General features: G+C 36.3%; 1 protein-coding gene across 3 annotated transcripts in view; it reads right to left on the bottom strand.

Annotated features, from left to right (window-relative positions):
* Window positions 1-19,772, bottom strand: part of TAB2 (TGF-beta activated kinase 1 (MAP3K7) binding protein 2) — a 91,347-nt gene that overhangs the window by 28,488 nt on the left and 43,087 nt on the right. For all 3 annotated transcript variants that reach the window (XM_030929407.1, XM_030929408.1, XM_010381029.2), the window contains 2 exons: window positions 12,350-12,540; window positions 3,412-4,912 (listed from right to left, as the gene is read on the bottom strand). In XM_030929407.1, the coding sequence (XP_030785267.1) occupies window positions 3,412-4,912; window positions 12,350-12,451 (1,603 nt within the window). In that variant the 5' untranslated portion in view covers window positions 12,452-12,540. The remainder of the gene's footprint in view (window positions 1-3,411; window positions 4,913-12,349; window positions 12,541-19,772) is intronic.

Raw genomic sequence — 19,772 nt, 5'->3', positions numbered from 1 at the left:
ACAGAAACAAGGAGAAAAGTTGGAGAACACTACCAACCCCATAACTGTGCACACACACACAGATAATGCAAGACTATGTAATCATACAAATGTTATAAAATTCTGTATGTATGTAGGTATGTTTAAAGGAGGTGATTATCAAGGTTGTTAGAGCTGTCCGAAGGCTGTTAAGCAATTTGAGTGGCAGATTCTGGAGAAATCTGCTTTCTTGGTAGGCTTAAACTCTCAAACCGGATACTTCTCTCATCAGAAAGTTTTTTTATTTTTACTTTCAGGTACCCTCCAAAGGTGCTCTCTACCTCTATCCAGGGTGTTACTTTATTGTTTAGAGTCCTTTCTCTCTTTTCTTTTTTTTGAAACAGAGTCTCACTGTGTTGCCAGGCTGGAGTGCAGTGGTGTGATCTCGGCTCACTGCAACCTCCACCTCCGAGGTTCAAGCAATTCTCCTGCCTCAGCCTCCTGAGTAGCTAGGACTACAGGTGCATGCTACCACATCCAGCCAATTTTTGTACTTTTAGTAGAGACCATGTTGTTTCACTATGTTGGCCAGGCTGGTCTTGAACTCCTGACCTTGTGATCCACCCACCTTGGCCTCCCAAAAGCTGGGACTACAGGTGTGAGCCATTGTGCCCGGCCCCTAGTTAGAATTTTGACTTTGCCACTTGTCCTTTGACAAGTTCCTTAACCTATCTGTTCTTCAATGTTTTAATCTAAAAAATAATACTAGTGCAAGTAAAAGGGCCCTAAGGTTTGCCTTCTATGTTTAAGGAAGAGAGTAAAGCCAGGAGGGCTGGAACACAGTGAGCAGGTTGTGAGCAAAAGGAAAAGAGCTGGGGGGAGAAGCTGCTGATCATGGAAGGCTTCATAGCTATTATGCTGAGTGCAATAGATAGTGATCATGTGCAGAGAAGTGATATGATCTGATGCATGTTTTTAACAGTATCTCCCTGGATGCTGAGTTGAAAGAAGACTGCAAGGAGGCAAGGACGAGAACAGGTAGGTCACTGCAATAATCCATTTGAAAGGTGATGATTGCTCAGACCACAGTAGTGATGATAGGGGAAGTAAGAAGTCACAGGCCACGTGTGGAGATAATGCCTGTAATCCTAGCACTTTGGGAGACTGAGGCAGGCAGATCACTTGAGCCCAGGAGTTCAAGACAGCCTGGGCAACATAGGGAGACCTTGTCTGCAAAAAAGTACAAAAAGTTAGCTGGACGTGGTGGTGTGTACCTGTAGTCCAGCTACCTCGGAGGCTAAGGTGGGAGCATCACTTGAGCCCAGGAGGCTGAGGCTGAAGTGAGCCGTGAACATGCCACTGCACCCCAGTTTGGATGAAAGAGCAAAACCCTGTCTCAAAAAAAAAAAAAAAAAAAAAAAAAATAGGAGGAGGGGAATTGGAGATAGCAAGTTTATGAAACACTTTATTTTCACATTCTAATGAACATGAATATAATATCTTTTTAATATCATTAAATGTGAATGCCTACTTTACTTGAAAATTTCCCTTATCAAATTATCTTCATAAAAAATTTGCTACTTAAGAATCAGCAACTATCCAACCATAGGACACCTAATGTTTTGATGGACGGAGAGGAAGAGAAGACGATTTTGGGAGAAGAGGAGAAGTAAGTTATCAGTGGAAAAAATAATAGTATATAACATTTATAAACTGCGGAAACTAAACAAAAATGTTTGTAGTTAATCACAGATATATGGAAAATAAAAGTTTTAACATAATTTCTAGGGCAACTGAAATCACTCATGTACTCCTAAAATGCACACACACATATACATGCACACGCATACCTAGGATTCACTTTAAGTTTGGGTAGAGCCCTGGGTACTTTATTTTTGAGATAGGGGTCTCGATATGTTGCCCAGGCTGGAGTGCAGTGGTGTCCTGCAACATCAATCTTCTGGGCTCAAGCAGTCCTCCCACTTCAGCTTCTGAGAAGCTGGGACTACAGGTGGGTGCCACTGCGCCCAGTTAATTTTTTAAAGCTCCATGAATGATAATGGAATTCGAAAGGACCACAACCCAGCTTGGATTAAGAATCACTAGTGTAGCTGTTTAAAACATAAAATAAGGCAAAACAATTAGGACTCCCTAAGAGACTCAGCAGTGAAATCACTTGATCAGAAATGTAAAAAAGGATGAGGGTATCAGTGATAGTAGGGGCTGCATGCTGCCTAAGGGTGATGTTGTAGTATTTTCCAACCTACAACTGATACATGAAACAATTCACTGCAGATACATATATGACTAAGATATGCCTTTACTCTAAAAGATTCAGTTCATCTACAAACCGGCATAAATATTCAAAAAAACGAATAACCTCCACCTTCTTATCTAAATGAATTTATTTAACAGTCCTACTGAAAATTATGTAACTTAAGAGGTTAGATAAAACAAATGACAGAAATTTCCCTATTTGAATTAGTATAGACATAATGTAGTATTATGCCAATACCAAACAGTCTATTTCACAAAAGGATAATCAATTGAAATAGATTTGAAAGTAATGTCCTTACAATTCCATATAGAAAGAAATACATTCACCAACATTTAAGGGAGGATGAAAGGGACAAATATCAGGAACAAGATTCAAACTTCTTTGATGTAAATTATTCTAATACTTATGCAATAGATTTAATAAAATAAGTCTAAAATGTTGTATTAGAAAAATGAAGAATTTCCCCCGATCCCAGAGAAGGGTCTCACTCTGTTGCCCAGGCTGGGCAGAGTGGTATGGTCATAGCTCACTGTAACCTTTGAACTCCCGGGCTCAAGCAATCCTCCTACCTCAGTCTACTGAGTAACTGGGACTACAGGTGTGTGCCACCATGCTTGCATAATTTCTAAACTTTTTGTAGAGACAGAGTCTCCCTATGTTGCCCCAGCTGGTCTCAAACTCCTGGGCTCAAATGATTCTCCCACCTTGGCCTCCCAAAGCACTGGAATTATAGGTGTGAGCCACCGTGCCCGGCCATGAATTACTTATTCTTCAAATATCTGGTCAAAGAAGGCGAAATTATCATATTAGTCAAGAGAGTCAACTAGTTGCTTATTAAAATGTGTTTCTAGGAATTTTTATTTACAGAAAATTTAAAGAGAAAGTCAGCATCACCACAGGTATAAGAAAAGAAAGTGTTATAAACATCAACCAACCAACCAACCAACCAGAGTTGGGCTGATAACCCAATTACTCAAACTTCCAGTTTTATAATAATAAAATAAAATTAAAATTAAAGTGTATGTATATAATACTCTCAAATGTTACAATAACATCATTTGGGGCAATATTTAAACAATGAAATAATAATGCTAACACTCATTTCTGTTGTGAAATCAAACGTACACCAACAAGCCCAGCATGGAAAACTATCCCACCTTTAGTATTCATATTACCTTGTGTGTAGGCAGCATCGTCAGATCCCATACTCAGTTTCCGTGTTTCACTTATTCTATCCACATGTGCTAACGTAGGGTCCGTGAGGTGCTGAATATTCTCGGTTTCTACATAATGATCAGGATGATTTAGAAGATTTGTAAGTTCAAAGGTAGGGGACACTACCCCTGGTGAAACTGCAGGGGGTTTATTGGGAGAAACTGTAATTTTGAAAGTGTATTTCGTATTGGGCTGAGTGACTACCACTCGAGGAGAAGTTGCAGAGTTATTGCCTATTGCTCGACTTTTGGGTGGATGGTGATGAATAAAGGCAGGACCCATGCTCACTTGCCCAGACATGTTCCTGGAGGCAGCAGATGCTCCAGAGTTTGTGGATATGAAGAGTGTGGGCTGATTCCGCATGACCTGTTCATCTCCTGTGGTGGCATTAGCTGAAATATAGACCTTAGGTTGACTACGGGACATCAGCTCATCCGTATTTGGGGGGCTGGCAGCTATGTAAACAGTGGGCTGATTTCTGTTTAAAGTTTGGCTGTTGACTGAAGAGGAAGTGCTGGAGGTTCGAGGTCCAGAAGAACGCAGTTTTGAAGAATTATTTCTTTGTGGGGGTTCAAGTTTGATTTCAATCTGGTTTTTTCGAGGTCCTGTTGAAATATTCTGAATGTTATATTGGCTATGGGCAGAAGACTGTGAGCTACCAGATGAATGAATGGTGGGTGGTTGTGAAGTAGTAGGTGAACTGATTGGCATGTAGACATGAGAGGTCTGGTGGCCCTGCTGATTTGGCTGTTGAGATGAGGTATGTGACAGAGGATTAGATGCAGGACAAGTAGTCCAGGGACCAGGCTGTGAAGGTTGATAAACTTGCTGAGGGTTCATGGGATTAAACTGAGATACCCAGCCAGAATGCTGTTGTGTCTGTCGAGTTGTACCACCAGGAGTTGTAATGTAAGGCCTAATATAGATAGAATTTCCCTGTGGACTGTTAAGTACAGGTGGAGGTACACCATGTATGTGCAAAGATGTAGGAGTATTACGACCAGTCTGGATATTTGGGGCTAAAGTTACCATAATGGGATTAAATCTGGGAGTTTGTTGAGAAAGGCTAGATGTTCCTTTGCTGCCTAAGTGAAATCCAAGATGTGGTGCTGAATTTGAAGCACCAGAAGAACTGGACATTCCAAAAACATTAAAGCCTTGAGGAACTTGAGCTGGTGCTGTCTGTGGCTCCTGCTGAAATAGTTCACTATTGGACTGGCCACCTTGAAGTTGTCCATCACTAATGCTGTGCGTTAGAGTCCTACTTCCATTCATCCTACTTCCTTCTCTTCCATGGTGGTAAATGTTCTGTGACTGCAAGTCCAAGTTGAGAGAAGTCATGTGATTGCGTAGACCAGAAATTCCAGAATCATCTGAAAAATTCAAGTCTCCTTCACCATAAAGATATCTTGTACTCTCCTGAGAGAGAACAGCACAGCAGGCATCCAGGTTATTATTATTCTATGGAAACAAAATAAATTGATTGCTGTTAACAATCAATGCTTGTATTTGCATCTCCACAAATACATGATTAACAAGTGACTGGCTAATACAATTATAACACATATTTGGATATTTAAATTTGAGAAGTATTTTTATGCAAATTATTGAATTGAAAATCCTTACTACTAACGTAATGGAAAAGCTCTAACAAAGTGAATCAAATCATTGTTCCACTTTAGCAGCTACAACGGATAAAAGGAATAAAATGGATTCAGACAGATATAGTAAAATTATAATCTAACTTTAAAAGGCAATTTTAATGTTGAACAAAATATAATCATTCAACTTACATATATAATACTGTATAATTAAACATTTTTAAAAAGGCTAAATGGAAAAAATATCAATGTTTGATATATAGCACAATGTATCAAGTGCTATACACATTTGTTTAAACTAATAAATGTTTAAAAAGTTACGTTTGCAGCATTTAAAGTTCTGAAATTCACACCAAAGTCATCTCAATTTTTCCCATGCTTCCTCTTAACTTGTAATCTCTCTCTCTCTCTCTCCCTCTCTCTGGAGGCTCAAGGTAGCCTCCAGAAGAACTAGTTCCTATCTCTGCCTTTAGAAAACATCATAAAAATCTACTTCGGGGCGGGGCGCGGGGGATCCTCAGATTGTTTTTAAAGAATTCTCAAAAGACACTGACTAACCAGTAGTCATAAATCATCCACGAAAATGTTTGCCAAACACCTCCTATATGCATAGCACTGTGAGCCTGTGGAAGAATCAAAGACATATAAAATCAAACTTTTCCCCTAGAAAGGGAGACAAACCACAGATTTCTGAAAAGATAACATGAGTACATGCCAAATATTAAGTGATGATGAAGTTCAACAGAGAATTAATATTGCAGGCTACTGAAGAAAGGAATGGGTTAATGAGGAAGATATGGCCTGATGTTTTTCATAGAATATGCAGAACTTCAACAAAACAACAACAACAACAACAACAACAACAACAACAACAACAACAATTCTTAGTGAAGAGAATGGCACGAGTAAAGAAGAACATAAATGTGAGAGTTAAGTAAAAGCATGTTCCAAACAAGGTGGCTGGAACAGATCTGGCTGGAGCTAAAGATTCGTATTGAAAATGTTGTTGAACAAATTGTTGCAAAAGCAGATTGGATTTAAATAACGAAGGAGTTTTGAAAAATGAGTCACACTAGAGTTTGACTGTATTATAAGCAATAAGGAGAGCTACTGAAAGTGGATGAACAGAGAAGTAAAAACACAAAGGGTATTCAGGGAAGAGAAGTCTACTGATACTTAAGATGAATAAAAAGATGAAAAACCTTTGGCAAGATGACCAGTTAGAAGACATAAAGTAATGAGAGTTTGATAATGGAAATAAATTTTAAAAGAATATAAATTGTCAACACTATTTGGCCACAAGGGAGAAAGAATTCAAATAAGCCTGGAAGATTAAGAACCTGACAGAAAGGAGAGTTTTAGACTTAAGAAATATGAATAACCAAGTTAAAATGTCCACAGGCAGTTTGATATGAGATAAAATAATATTAAGAAAGAAGTGGACTAAAAAGGCATCCTGATGCCTTGTTAAGGAAATGACAGTTCACATTGTTTCAACCGGTAATTTAAAAGGATAGTGAGCAAGGTTTGACCTCCCCCTTCTAAAACCAACAACTTAAATCTCTCATGCTGTAAAAATCCTTTTATCCTACTAATAACTCTGAATTGATACATACTAATTTTTCAAATAAAGTTGAAAAACTGATCACAATCTTTATCAACGATTCCTTATTAAAATTAGATCTTATCTTTTGCCAAACCTGACTGGCGCTTTTTGCTTTAAGTTAAATTTATTGCCATTCGAAGTAAATTCTTCTTCCTTCTTAGCCAAAGCTCAAAGACTTGATCTTCTTCTCACCTCCTCTCTGTCATCATTCTCAAATTAAAATTTACATTCCCTACCAAATCCAATTCCACACCTCCTTTGTAAAAGCTTGATATTCATATTTAGTCTTCCTCTTTAATTCTCCTGAGCACTCAAAAATCCCTTTAATCCTTTGTAATCTCTGTAATTATTCAATATGTTCATATTAAAAAGCAATATTCTAGCTCAGCTATGCCATAATTTATGTGCACTCAAATTATTTTCACTCTACAGACATTACTTTCTTATCAGCAAAACATAAAAGAACTTACAAGGGTTTTATAAGGTTACAAGAGGAGAAAAGGAAATGTACTTTTTCTTAAAATTTTTATTTTAGAAAATTTTAAACATATATAAAAGTAGAGAGGAAATATGATAAACTCCCACATACTTATCACCCATAATTTTTCATTTGATATATATGCCTTAGCTACTCCCCCTACCACAACTAGATCAAGTCTCAGACATCATCTTGTTTTCATCTGTAAATACTTCAATATGTACTGTAAGAGACAGGGACTTTAAAACATAATCACAATGCCACGATCATACCTTAAAATAATCAATAATTCTTAGTATCACCTAATATTCAAATAGCATTAAATTAAAGCATAAAAATGTCTTTGTACAGTTAGTTTAAATCGGGATCTAAATAAGGCCCACGTATTTCATTTGGCTGATAACCCTTTTAGGTTTCTTTTAATAACCAGCCCATCTCCTCTTTTAAAATGTTTTCCAGTCATTTGTTTGTGAGAAAACTTGGTATTTGTGTAGCAGAATTTCCCCTATTCTGGACTGCACCCCGTGGTCAATCAATTTCCCCTGCATTTCATTGTAAACTAGTAGTTGTATCTACAGATGTGATCAAGTCCATGTTTGAATTTTTGGTGACCATCATAGACGTCCCCTATCAAATCACACAAGGAGACACAGGAATGTTTGCCTGTCTTTTTGTGATTTTAAACCTGACTGGTAGATTCAGATGTTGTCAGCTGGATCCAACTAATGATTTTTAGCTGTTATTGATGATTATTGCTTAGAAACACGATTTCATTAGGGGTGCTAAAGAGTAATACTGCAATGTCCCAATTGTAAGATTTTGGCCAGGCACAGAGGCTCACACCTGTAATCCCAGCATTTTGGGAGGCCAAGGAGGGATGATCGCTGGGCCCAGGAGTTTGACACTAGTCTGGGCAACACAGTAAGACCCTGTTTCTAAAAAAAATTTTGTTTTTAATTAGCCAGGTATGGTAGTACACCTGCAGTCACAGCTACTCAGAAGGCTGAAGTAGCAGGATCACTTGAACCCAGGAGGTTGAGGCTGCAGTGAGCCACAATCATCCTACTGCTGCATTCCAGCCTGGGTGAGAGCGAGACCCAGTCTCCAAAAAAACATAAAAAGGATTTAATCTTCATTCTTAGCAGCAATTCTTCCTTGAACACTTGCTCTCTTCAACTATTTGGTTATGTTCTGCAAAGAGGCAGGATAAAAAAATTCTTTTCACCAGTTACCAGAATAGTAGATTTGGTCCCTAGGAACCTCCAAAGGTGACTATGATTTATTTTTAGTATCATTATAAACTCGTGTATCTTTAATATTTTGATGTGTTTCAATCACTTTTGGTCATTATGTCCCCTCTTCAGGTTACTGTGAACAGCTTCAAGTTGGCTCCTGGATATATGACATGAATCCAGTAGTTTTTCAAAGTTTCTCTGCTTTCTGATATGACAAGATGTTCCAGCTCATCATATGCATCTACTCCAGACTTGGAATCAGCCATTTCTCAAAGCAGCCCTGGTTACTTTTAGTGAGAAAGGGTAGAGGACTCTCTTGGAGTGTATCAAAAGGGGTGGGATATGAGTTTTTAAAAGGTGGAAATTCACTGCTTTTTGGTATACAGCCACAAATCTGCATTCTCTTTAAAGCTGTAAAAAGGTCCGAATCATTAATTCCAGTTCCTCTTTCATTTTTCCCCAAACTCCTGCACAGACACAGAAATTACAGATAGTATCAAAGTATATATACCCTACAGCATTCATTCACTCCTTTAACCAACATTTACTGAGCAAGGAGCAAGGAATATGATCACTGATCGCAAGAATCTCACAGTCTAGTGGAGGAGATTAACGTGAACACAAACGAAATGCAGCATGGTAGGTGTTATAGAAATATGGGTAAGGACGATGGGTGAAGGTCATTTGAGAAGGTTCCACTAAGTACATGGCACTTAAATATTAAGCGTTGCATATACTGAATGAACAATACTTATTAATGCAGTACTTTGAAAAGAAATACCAATTTTAAACTTACAGATTCAATCGTCCTGTTAAGAGAATTTAAAAACAGTAAAAAATTCAGTTAAAAAATCAAAGTGAAAACTATGCAATATTTTCATATTCTTCTAAGTTTTAAGATTTAGTTATCAAATATAAAAATCAACTTTAAAGATACAAATTACACCTGCTGGTTATAAGCTATCTTAGAGAATTCACAGCAGAAGGAAAAGATATGAGTAGTTTCAAAAAGAGGGAACTGTGCAACAGATAAACTTAAGAGAACAACAGAGGATAGATACTTTTGTTCTCTTCCTGACAAGCAAGGTGTCTATAAAGAACGTGTACACAGAATTGGTAGCATGGCATGATCCCTCACTAATTTTAAAAAGTTCTGAACTAGTCTACTGTAGGAAGGGTCTGTCAGAAGAACAGAAACCCACCCAACTGAGAAAGGAAGAGCAGCCCCAAAAGAGACGCTGTCATTTAGAGGTAGCTTAATTTGCCTTTTCAGTTTAAAAATATTGCTCTAAATTTGGGAAAACTTGCACCCTAGTTGTAACCACAGAAGAAGGAGCTCTTCCTATGCCTTTCTTGTCAGATTTCTTGTTATATCAGCTAAAAAGTACATTACCTGGATTCCCTAAATTATTATCAACTTACTTTTAAAAAGTGTGGTCTGTTTCAGGCAAGCAAAATATTTCATTTTAGTTAACACGAGGTGTTGGGAAGCATGCTAAGTAGAGGAGTTTGCTTCTGTAAAGCCAGATTAACATTGCGAAGGTGATATTACTAGATGCCCAAAGGAAATGGAAAACCATTCATTTCTTATTTTTGGGTTAAGGCTGAAAACATGCTTAATTATTTTACTTTAAAATAGGTAATTCATTGACACAGGTTAAAACATAAAAAAAAGATACCTGTTGAGAAGTCTGAGTCCTAACTCTGTCCCATCTGGCCTGTTCCCTCTGGCCTACTATGGATGACCATCTTTTATTAATTTTGTTTTTAATTCTTCCAGTATTTCTTTACGCAAACAGGGACAAATACATGGGTGTGTAGATATTTATTTGCCTCATTCTGTCTATATACTCTGCTCTGCATCTTGTCATACTGGAGATTATATTGTAAGAGTGCATTAGAGCTTTTTTTTTTTGAAAATATTTTCAAGTAATTCTACAAAAGGCTCTATGTTTTACTCCCAGTTAGGGTATTTCAAAATCTCTATATCTGTACTATATGTAGGGAAATGTTCTGGACAGTTCTTTCAAAACGAAGTCTACAGAAATTTATCAAAGAACTTATAGTATCTTCCTGTTAGTTTTTTAATAACCTACTGAATAGCATAGCTTTTACCACAAAATTCTCTTTTATTTGAAAAGTTAGGGAGAAGTTACTTGGGTTCTAGGGGGCGACTATTTTTCCCCACTATCTCTGCTCACTTTCTTTTAACTTCTGACTCCATCCTTATTACATGTTTTTATTCTCTCATTTTTTTTCACATTCTATATTAACAAATGTAAACTACTGATTCATTTACGAAGTATATATTATGGGCTTTCTGCTGTTGTTATTCCTTTTAGTACTGGCTGCTAACATTTATTGAATACTCATTATGAATTAATTACCCTATTGGTTGTTTTACCTACATTGTCAAATTTAACTCTCTGTTAAGTTTTTTTATTCCCACTGTTCAGTTGAGGAAATGAAAGTCAGAAAATGAGGGTCAGAGAAGTTAATTACGTTACTACTAGTAACTGGCAAAACTTGAACTCAGTCTGGTTTATCGCCAAAAGATATGCTCTTAACCATTATACTATAAGAAAAGGCATTGCTGGTGGGAGAATTCCATGCAGCTCAGGATAAGTAGAGCATACAGTATGAAGAGGAAGGACTGGACAAAGATTAGGGTGTAGAAACAGCCAGGATTCCAGATCACAGACCTTGTATGCCCTAGTCAAGCTATATGAGCATCATTCAGAAAGGCACAGGGAACAATCAACAGGTTTTAAGTGTGTGAACAGCTCTGCACTCTGGCAGAAGAGGACAGATTGGAGAGACCAAAACTGGGTTAGGTAAAGCAGGTAGACCAATTAAAAGGTGATAACGGTGATAAGGGTGTGAACAAAATGTAGTCATTTAATATAAAGTATAGATTCAATAAAAATTTCATATAATTTCAAACTTTAAAAATCACTTCAAGAGTAAATATGCTTGACTGAGTCCCAGATGCTTTTTTTTTTTTTTTTTTTTGAGATAGGGTCTCTTTCTGTTTCCCAGGCTGGAGTGCAGTGGTGCGATCCCAGCTCACTGCAACCTCTGCCTCCTGGGTTTAAGCAATTCTTGTGCTTCAGTCTCCTGAGTAGTGGGACCACAGGTGTGGGCCGCCATGCCCAGCTAATTTTGGTATTTTTAGTAGAGACAGGGTTTTGCCATGTTGGCAGGCTGCTCTTGAACTCCTGGCCTTAAGCAATCCACCCACCTCAACCTCCCACAGTGCTGGGATTATAGGAGTGAGTCACAGCACATGGCCCCAAATACATTTCTGATACAAACATTTTCAGTTTAATAAAACAGAAAGGCACAACTATCATTCAATATTTGGAATTGTGAATTTCTAAAATTGGGTATACTAAGAACAATGTACAAATTAGAGGGTTAGTGATATTAATTGGAAAACTTACAAATTAAATTTAAAAATATAAAAACAGACTTTTTACCCCCCTTTGGAATTGGGACCTTAGGCATTGCCTAGTCAAACTCTTTTATTTTACAGATTAAAAAAACCTAAAGCACAGAGGGCATATTCTTTATCAGATATGCTTGGGGTGCCCATTTAGGATTATAACCCAAGTTTCCTGACTCCTTAATCATTTTTCTCACTTTCATACTAAGATCTGAAATTAGCTCTCCTGGCAGAACAGGTGGGAGAAAAGTTAAGACAGCTCGTATCTAGTAAATACAGAGATTATCAATGCTTTACATTCAGATCTCATTTAACTCTCACATCTACTCTGCAAGTCAAGTATTATCTATACCACAGATGGTACAGAAAGCTCTATCTTGCTAAAGGCGACATGACTATCAGACACCAAAGCTTATCTCTTTTCATCATAGTACACTAATACCAAAAAGAAGATAACCTAAAAGAGTTTTTCTTCCAATGTTTAAAAAAAAACAGGTTTGTATTAACAAATTCAGAAATCATTGAACACTGACCTGTAACATGCACCTGGATACAACAACTTCAGGTACTTCAGGGAATTTTTGTCGCAGGTCATGTAAAACCTGAAAATCAATTTGGTGGCTTCCTTGGGCCATTCGTATATTGCCTGATCAGGACTATTTGTACAGTAGGCAATTCTAGGCCTTAGTGGAAATAGTACTCATCTCTTCTGTCCAAGCATTTTCTGTGAAAGAAAGAAAAAAAAATTTTAATGAGAACTGATTATAGAAGGAATATTGTGGATTTAAAATTTCAATACAAAAGAATATGTGCTTTAGCACTTAACATTATAAACTATAAAAATATTTAGACCTAAAGTGCTTTCCACAGAGTTATACTATCTTTTTAGTATCAACTCTGATGGTAAACTTTTATGTTGTCTAACTCCTGTATATTTATATGCTCTAAAATGGCTAAGCCAAAAAGCATTCAAATAAGAAATTACTGTCAAGGTTGTCTTCCCAGATTCTTTTAAAAAGGGAGAAGGAATAGCATCACTGATATTTTTCTTAATGATTACCTCGAGGTGAGTAATCTAAATTCTTAAAGTTGGGATACTGAAAAAATATGTTACGATAAATGACTCTGTTTTGTCTAAAACTTAATGATTCAAAACCCAATCCATTCAATATTTTGCTTTATCTTTCAAATATACTTAATCCTTAAATGCACAATCAATTCATTCTCAGGAGCTTAGTAGCATTTTATTCCCTCTGCTTCTATTAAATCAGTATTTTAAAAATACTAATATTTCCCAAGGGGTTTGACTTAATTGGCTGAGGAGTGAGCAGCCTGGGCATATGGAGTTTTATAAGATCCCAAGGTGATTCTAATGTGTGGTCGAAGTTAAAAACTACCTAACTTATTTTTATTCCTATTGTTTGTAATGTAAACCATGTTTAATGTTGAAAAATCTTTTGGGGATATAAATAGAAGATAAGTACATTAACTTAAATAAAATATTAAGACATTTAAAATCATGCTATTTGAAAATATCTTTCATTAGGACAAATTTCATAAGAAGACAATCTCTTTAAAACTAATTTCTTATTTGTGGTATTTCTCTTTTAACTTCATTAACATAAGCCTAAAAATACAGGTCTATACATTCCATTAATGTAGGAATTGGGTCTCTTTTATTATTGTGTATCTAGCACTTCATAAACAGTCTTCAGCATAATAGTAGATATTTAAAATAGTTTTGAGTAGATTTAGTTATAGAACTCCTCAGTGCTCAATAAAATAAATGCTCACTTAGATATCATGCATAGTAATAAGCCTTTTAGTTTTTTATCATTACTTGATTAAATTATACTTAATTATTGTGTCTGTGTGGCTTTAGCTTAGTTTCATCTCACGTATAAAATCACTGCCACATCAAATTATTTGCATTATAGATTTTCCAAACGTATTTCTATGTAAACATACACACACAATTTTCGCATTCAAAAGTAGTTTTTCTATAATGGGTTGCAGGAGAGAAAGTACTAGAAATTAGTAAGTGACATTTTAAAATAATTTAAGTGGTGATAATCAATTTATAGAACTGCTCATTTTAAGGAAGCCTTCCTTGACTCCTATCAGCTCATTTCTCCCACTTCCCCCAATTTTGGGCTAAAACTCCTGGAAAGGGTTGTTCATATGTTAAGTGTCTTCACTTCCTCCCTCCCTCCTAATCTCTTTTAAACCTACCCCAGTCAGGCTTTCATAGTTTTTCTCCACTGAAACTACACTTATCAAAGCCACCATACACTTTCAGTTTATGAAACCCAATGGTGAGTTCTCAGTCCTCAACTTACTAGATCTGTCTGTAGCTCAGGACCCATTCAACCACTACTGCCTCATTCTTTAAACAATTTCTTCATGTGGCTTCTGAGGTTTATACTCTTCTGGCTTTCCTTCTACTTACTGGCAGATTCTTCTAAGTTTACTTTGCTGGATCCTTTTCCTTTTCTGGACATCTGAATGTTGGTGGCTGGTAGAGTCCAGATCTATGGTTTCCTTTCAACTATATCTACATTCCTCTTCAAGATAATTTCATTCAAATATATTGCTTTAAACAATATCTATATATGGGTGCTTGGCAAATTATTATCTCCAACTCCAATTTCTTCCTTGAGACTAACATATCTAACTGGCTAACAGACATCTCCTTTTGTGTATCAACTTAGTTCAAACTTGGTTATGTCCAAAATCGAACTCTTAATTCCTCCCCCATCCAAATAAATCCTTTCCCAGTCTTTTCCATGTCAGTAAATGGTACCATCATTCATCCAGTTGGTCTTTCTCTCATCCCACATCTAATCTACCATCAAGACTTCTTCGCTTATATACAAAAAGTGTTCTGAATCTAACCAATTTTTCCCAGTTCTTACTGCTCTTGTCCAAGCCACCATGATAATTCATCTAGACTACTACTGCAAAGGCCTCAATAGGTCTCCTTGCACCTTCATTCTTTTTGCCAACATACCACCTCTTCCCCTGCCCCCAGTATTTTCTTTACTGAGCAGAGTGATCTTTGTGAAAAGTAAATCAGAGTCATCATTTTCCCTGCTCAAAATAACAAGGCTATCTATCTGGCTATCTACCACTCCTCTAACTTCATCTTCTATCCTCTCCTTGTTCCCTCAATTAAAATGGAAGTCTGGTGATTTCTCAAAGAAGCCACTCTTGTTCTTTCCTTAGGGCTACTGGATTTGCTGCTCCTTTACTACTGGAACAATTTTCCCTTAGATCCACCTGCATGGCTCCCTTCTCTTATGTCATTAAGAATGTCGATCAAACATCACTTCTTCAGAGACAGTTTCCTTGACCAGCCCCTCTATCTAAAATAATGCCATAACTCTTCCTATCTCCCACCATTGCACCCTCATACTGCTTTTTCTTCACAGCCTGTATCAATACTTGTGATATATTTTATTATTTCTCCATCCCCAAAACTTTAGCCCAACGGGATCAAGAACTCTGAAGTTCATTGACCTATCTCCAGGATCTAGATCATTCCTGGTTCACAGAAGATGCAACACATTTATTGAATAAAATGAATATTTTATTATAAGGTTTCTTTATAGTTTCTTTCTACAAGGCTTCCAAAACATATTTCAAATGATCTAGATTTGAAAAAAAAAAATTATAAACAATTTGAGGGAGAGGCAAATAGTCTGAGACACATTTTTATTATTTAAAGGAGGATGAACCCTGAAAACAAATTTCAACATATTTCATTATTAAAACATATATCGAAATCTCTCACCATACTTGCCTGCTTTTCTAATGAAGACTATTACTTACACAAATGATAACATTCTTCAATTGTACAATTTTATTTTATGGGTTCTACTTCCTGTAATGGCTGAATAACGCCTACCAGACCAAATCTCTCATGAATAACAACTATAAACAGCAGAAATGCATAAAAAACTACCTGAAGGCAGAAACAAATTGGGGGAGGGAAGAAGAAGGGGTCAGCACTTGGAAGAAGGAAACAGCAAGGGTAACTTTCTATTTTTAATGGCTTTTACTCAGAGAGTAGGTCCCAATTAGTTTGGGGAGCGAAAACTCAGATAAAAAACCTGCAGTCTTACTTGCTTGATGAACCAAAAAGGACAGATGATGGCACAATCACAACAGCTGAAAGCTTAGTGAGTAGATCACAGGAAGGAGAGAACCACAGAGAGGAAGCCCTAAATTCTGTGCATAAACTCTGTATATATCTTTGATCTCCAAACTATACATACGTATGACAGATTCCATTCAAGCAGCAAGGATAAGGTTAAAATAACTGAACTGAGATTTCAGAGCTTATACTTTAAGTGTAGTCAAGTTATCTGGCTTGAAACAAGTAACAAACCAAACACCAATACTCACTGGAGGAATATAGAATCCAGAGTCTCTACATGGCATTCATAATGTCTTAATAAAACCCAAAATTGTTACACATAAACAGAAAAAAAATGCTCAAGAGAAAAGGCAACCAATGGAGACCAAGCCCAAGATGAGCCAGCTGCTAGAATTAGCACATAAGTATTTTAAAGTAGCTATTTTAACGATGCTGAAGGATTTAAGTGCAAATGCTTGGAACTCTCAGCAAAGAAATGGAAATTATACATATATAAAGCAAATAAAAATTTAAGAACTAAAAAATAAAATATCTGAAAAACTTCACTGGGTAGACTTAACCGTGGATGGGAAATGACAGTCAGTGAACTCGAAGACAAAGCAATAGAGATTATCCAATCTGAAGGATGAATAGAAAAGTGACTATGGGTGGTGGAGAGGAGAGAAACAGAACCTTAGGGATCCATGATAAGGTATCACAAGCTTTAATATACCTGTAATTGGAGATTCAGAAGGAAAGGGGAAAAAGAATGAAGTAGAAAAAAAATCTGAAGACATTAGGGCTAAAAATTTTGTTAGTAAAATATATAAATTTACAGATTTAAAATATCAGCAAATCCCAAATAGAAAAAAACAAAGACTACACACAGGCACAAGACAGTCAAACTGCTAAAAACCAAAAAGAAAATCTTGAAAACAGCCAAAGAAACAGAATGACAATAATTCAAGTGAACGACGACTTCTCACCAGAAACAATAGAGGCATCAGAAGATAGTGAAATGACGTAATATAAGTGCTGAAAGAGGAAAAAACCAAACTGTCTATCAACCCACATACTATATCCAGCAAAAGTAAACTTTAAGAGTGAAAGCAATATAACTATTTGAAAATGTAGCCTTTGTGGAGCAATAAGTCATTTGTAAGGACAGCCCAAACACATTACTGAAACAACCGGTATTTACTGAATTTCAAAATAAAAACCAAGAAATACCTTATAAACTTACTCTGTAAAATTATTTCTCATAATAAACAGACTCACATTTCCCAGGTTAAGATGCAAAATAACCCCTCTCCTGAGAAAAAGAATAAAGAAATCATACTTTATAAAATGTTTGCAGCAATAGGTATAAAGTTTTTGGCATCTAAACTTCCACTAGCTAAAATGATCTAGGAGGGTTAATTCCTTAAGGATTCTAAATAGCAGAGTACATACAGTACTACAAAACATAAGTAAACATATTGGAAAGGTTTATAAAATGTGCCATATTCTTTCCTTTCTTAAACAATTTTTGATTTCTCAGTAACTACAACAGTGAAGAGTACTAGGCACTGGTTAATGGCTCACTCAGACTACAAGTTATGCTTCATATTCAGTGCAGTTTATCATGGTGGATGTTTCCAGGACCATAAGAGTATACAAAAGCTAACTGTTTAACACGAGACCATGTCTCCAGATTAAAAAAACAAACAAAAACAAAGAATGCAACTGGTTATATAGGTCTTATGAAAATTCTGGGCATTTATGCGACAACTAGATAAAAGTATTTAAAACTGGGACTATCATCATCTATTTAATCTACCAAGCATACATTTAATGAGTGCCTAGTATGCAGGAGATACCACGCTGGAGATAGTACAAGTATTAGAGTCAACGTCCTTGCCCTGCAGATCACAGACATTGCTAGGTTAAAGGCACACAAATACAAGCTTATAAGTTAGATAACTATTTTAACTTGCCCATTATTTTATCTTCTGTCTACGTTCTTCTGCACTGGGTCTGCTGCCTGCCATCTCTCTTGTGGCTATCACAGCCACCGTTTTTGTCTCTTTCACATCATGGCAAAGCAGAGCATGGGAACATGGTACATTAGAAAAAACTGTAGAGAGCAAAGATCAAGAAAAATAGGTAGGGCCCACATCATGAAGTGCCTTATAGGCCATTAAAATTTGGGGATTTTATCTTAAGAACAATGGGAAGCCATTGAAGGATTTAAAGCTCAGAGGTAGGAAAGGTGACATGATCAAGAAATCACGTGTGTATAAAAAATGGCTATTGTACGGAAAAAGGGTAAAAGAATATATGAGAAGACCAGTTAGAAAACTACTGCTGTAGTCCAGCCAGGAAATGGTAATAGCTTGTACTGTGGATAGCAATGGAGACTAAGTAGAGAGAAGTGGAAAACCTTAAAGGATATTTAGGAAGTAAAAACATATAGAAATTTGGTGATGGATTAGAAATTGGGGTAAAAGCGAAGGAGGTGTCAAGGCTGATTTCTGATTTGATCAACTGGACAGTGGTTTCATCTCTGAATTAGGAAACAAGGGGAAAAATCAAAGAGTACAAACAAAGGGAAGATTACAGGCTTGTTTCTGAACCTGTGGAATCTCGGGTACCTTTAAAACATCCAAACAGAGATATCATACAGGGAGTTGTGGTATACGGGTCTAGCGCTCAAAGGACAGATCTGACCTGCAGAGAAAAATGTGAGAGGCATCTTTGATACTGGTGTTAATTAAAACCTGAGTGTGAATGAGATAATCCTACCATACAATTTAAACATATCACTAGTTATATTATAGATAAAACATTATATAATAATTATTAATTTTTTCACAATGGTCAACATTCTATCCTCAAAAAACTGAAGAGCAAGTTTAAAGATGGATTTTCAAATATCTTAATGAATTTTTTGTTCAGAAAACATTTTAATGTGGCATTATCCTGTAATGAAACTTTAAAAAATGTTTAAGAAAGAAAACATGTAAACCGTTTAAAAAGCCAGCAAGTGCTACAAAGCTCATCAGGGAAACTTTCCCTGCGTCATGTCTCTACACCTTTGATTCCTACTCTGTTTCTCCACATTCCTACCTATTATTGGAGGTGGGGCTTGGTGGTGAATGAATCATGGGGGCGAATTTCTCATAAATGGTTTAGTGCCATTTATGAGAAAATAAAGATTTACCTTTATTTTATATACCATACCTCTCCACTGCTATACTCCTCTGCCCAGTTGCTTATTTTACAATTTTTGTTTAATCAATATTATAATACATTTTTCCCCCTATAAATACTGTTACCCTAGATACTTAGTCAATAATGAGGGATGGACTAAATCTCCATGGTCCCTTCCTGTAGTGGTACTTAGGGAAGAAAAGTATAATTTTAATTTAAAAAACTATAGAATATTAATCATATGTGACCAAAGCTGGTACTCAACCAAGTCTGATAAAATAACAAAGCTTTTGTAATTCTAACACTAGGGAAAATGGGGAGAAATGGGAGGGAGGGGACAAGGGAGAAACATGACTATTGTACTTAAGTTATAGATTTAGATTAGACGTATTATTTTCTAGAAAACAAGCTGCCTTGATATTAAAAACAAAACAAAACACCAAAACAATGACTATAAAAACATGGCAATGTCTGTGAAAAACTGAAGCTAACTGCTCTTGACTAGTCTCCTCTTCCCCAGTACACCAAGCCAGATGGGATAGTTTTCTAAAACTTTCCCAAAAAAGGTAATTTTTGTGTAGTTTAAATTGTTGCAAGTCTAGACAAATTTCAGCTTTCAATTTACT

Source organism: Rhinopithecus roxellana, chromosome 4, assembly GCF_007565055.1.
Source record: "Rhinopithecus roxellana isolate Shanxi Qingling chromosome 4, ASM756505v1, whole genome shotgun sequence".
NCBI classification, from domain to species: Eukaryota; Metazoa; Chordata; class Mammalia; order Primates; family Cercopithecidae; genus Rhinopithecus; species Rhinopithecus roxellana.
Note: the sequence above shows the minus strand (reverse complement) of the source record. Positions and strands in the feature narration are given on the sequence as shown.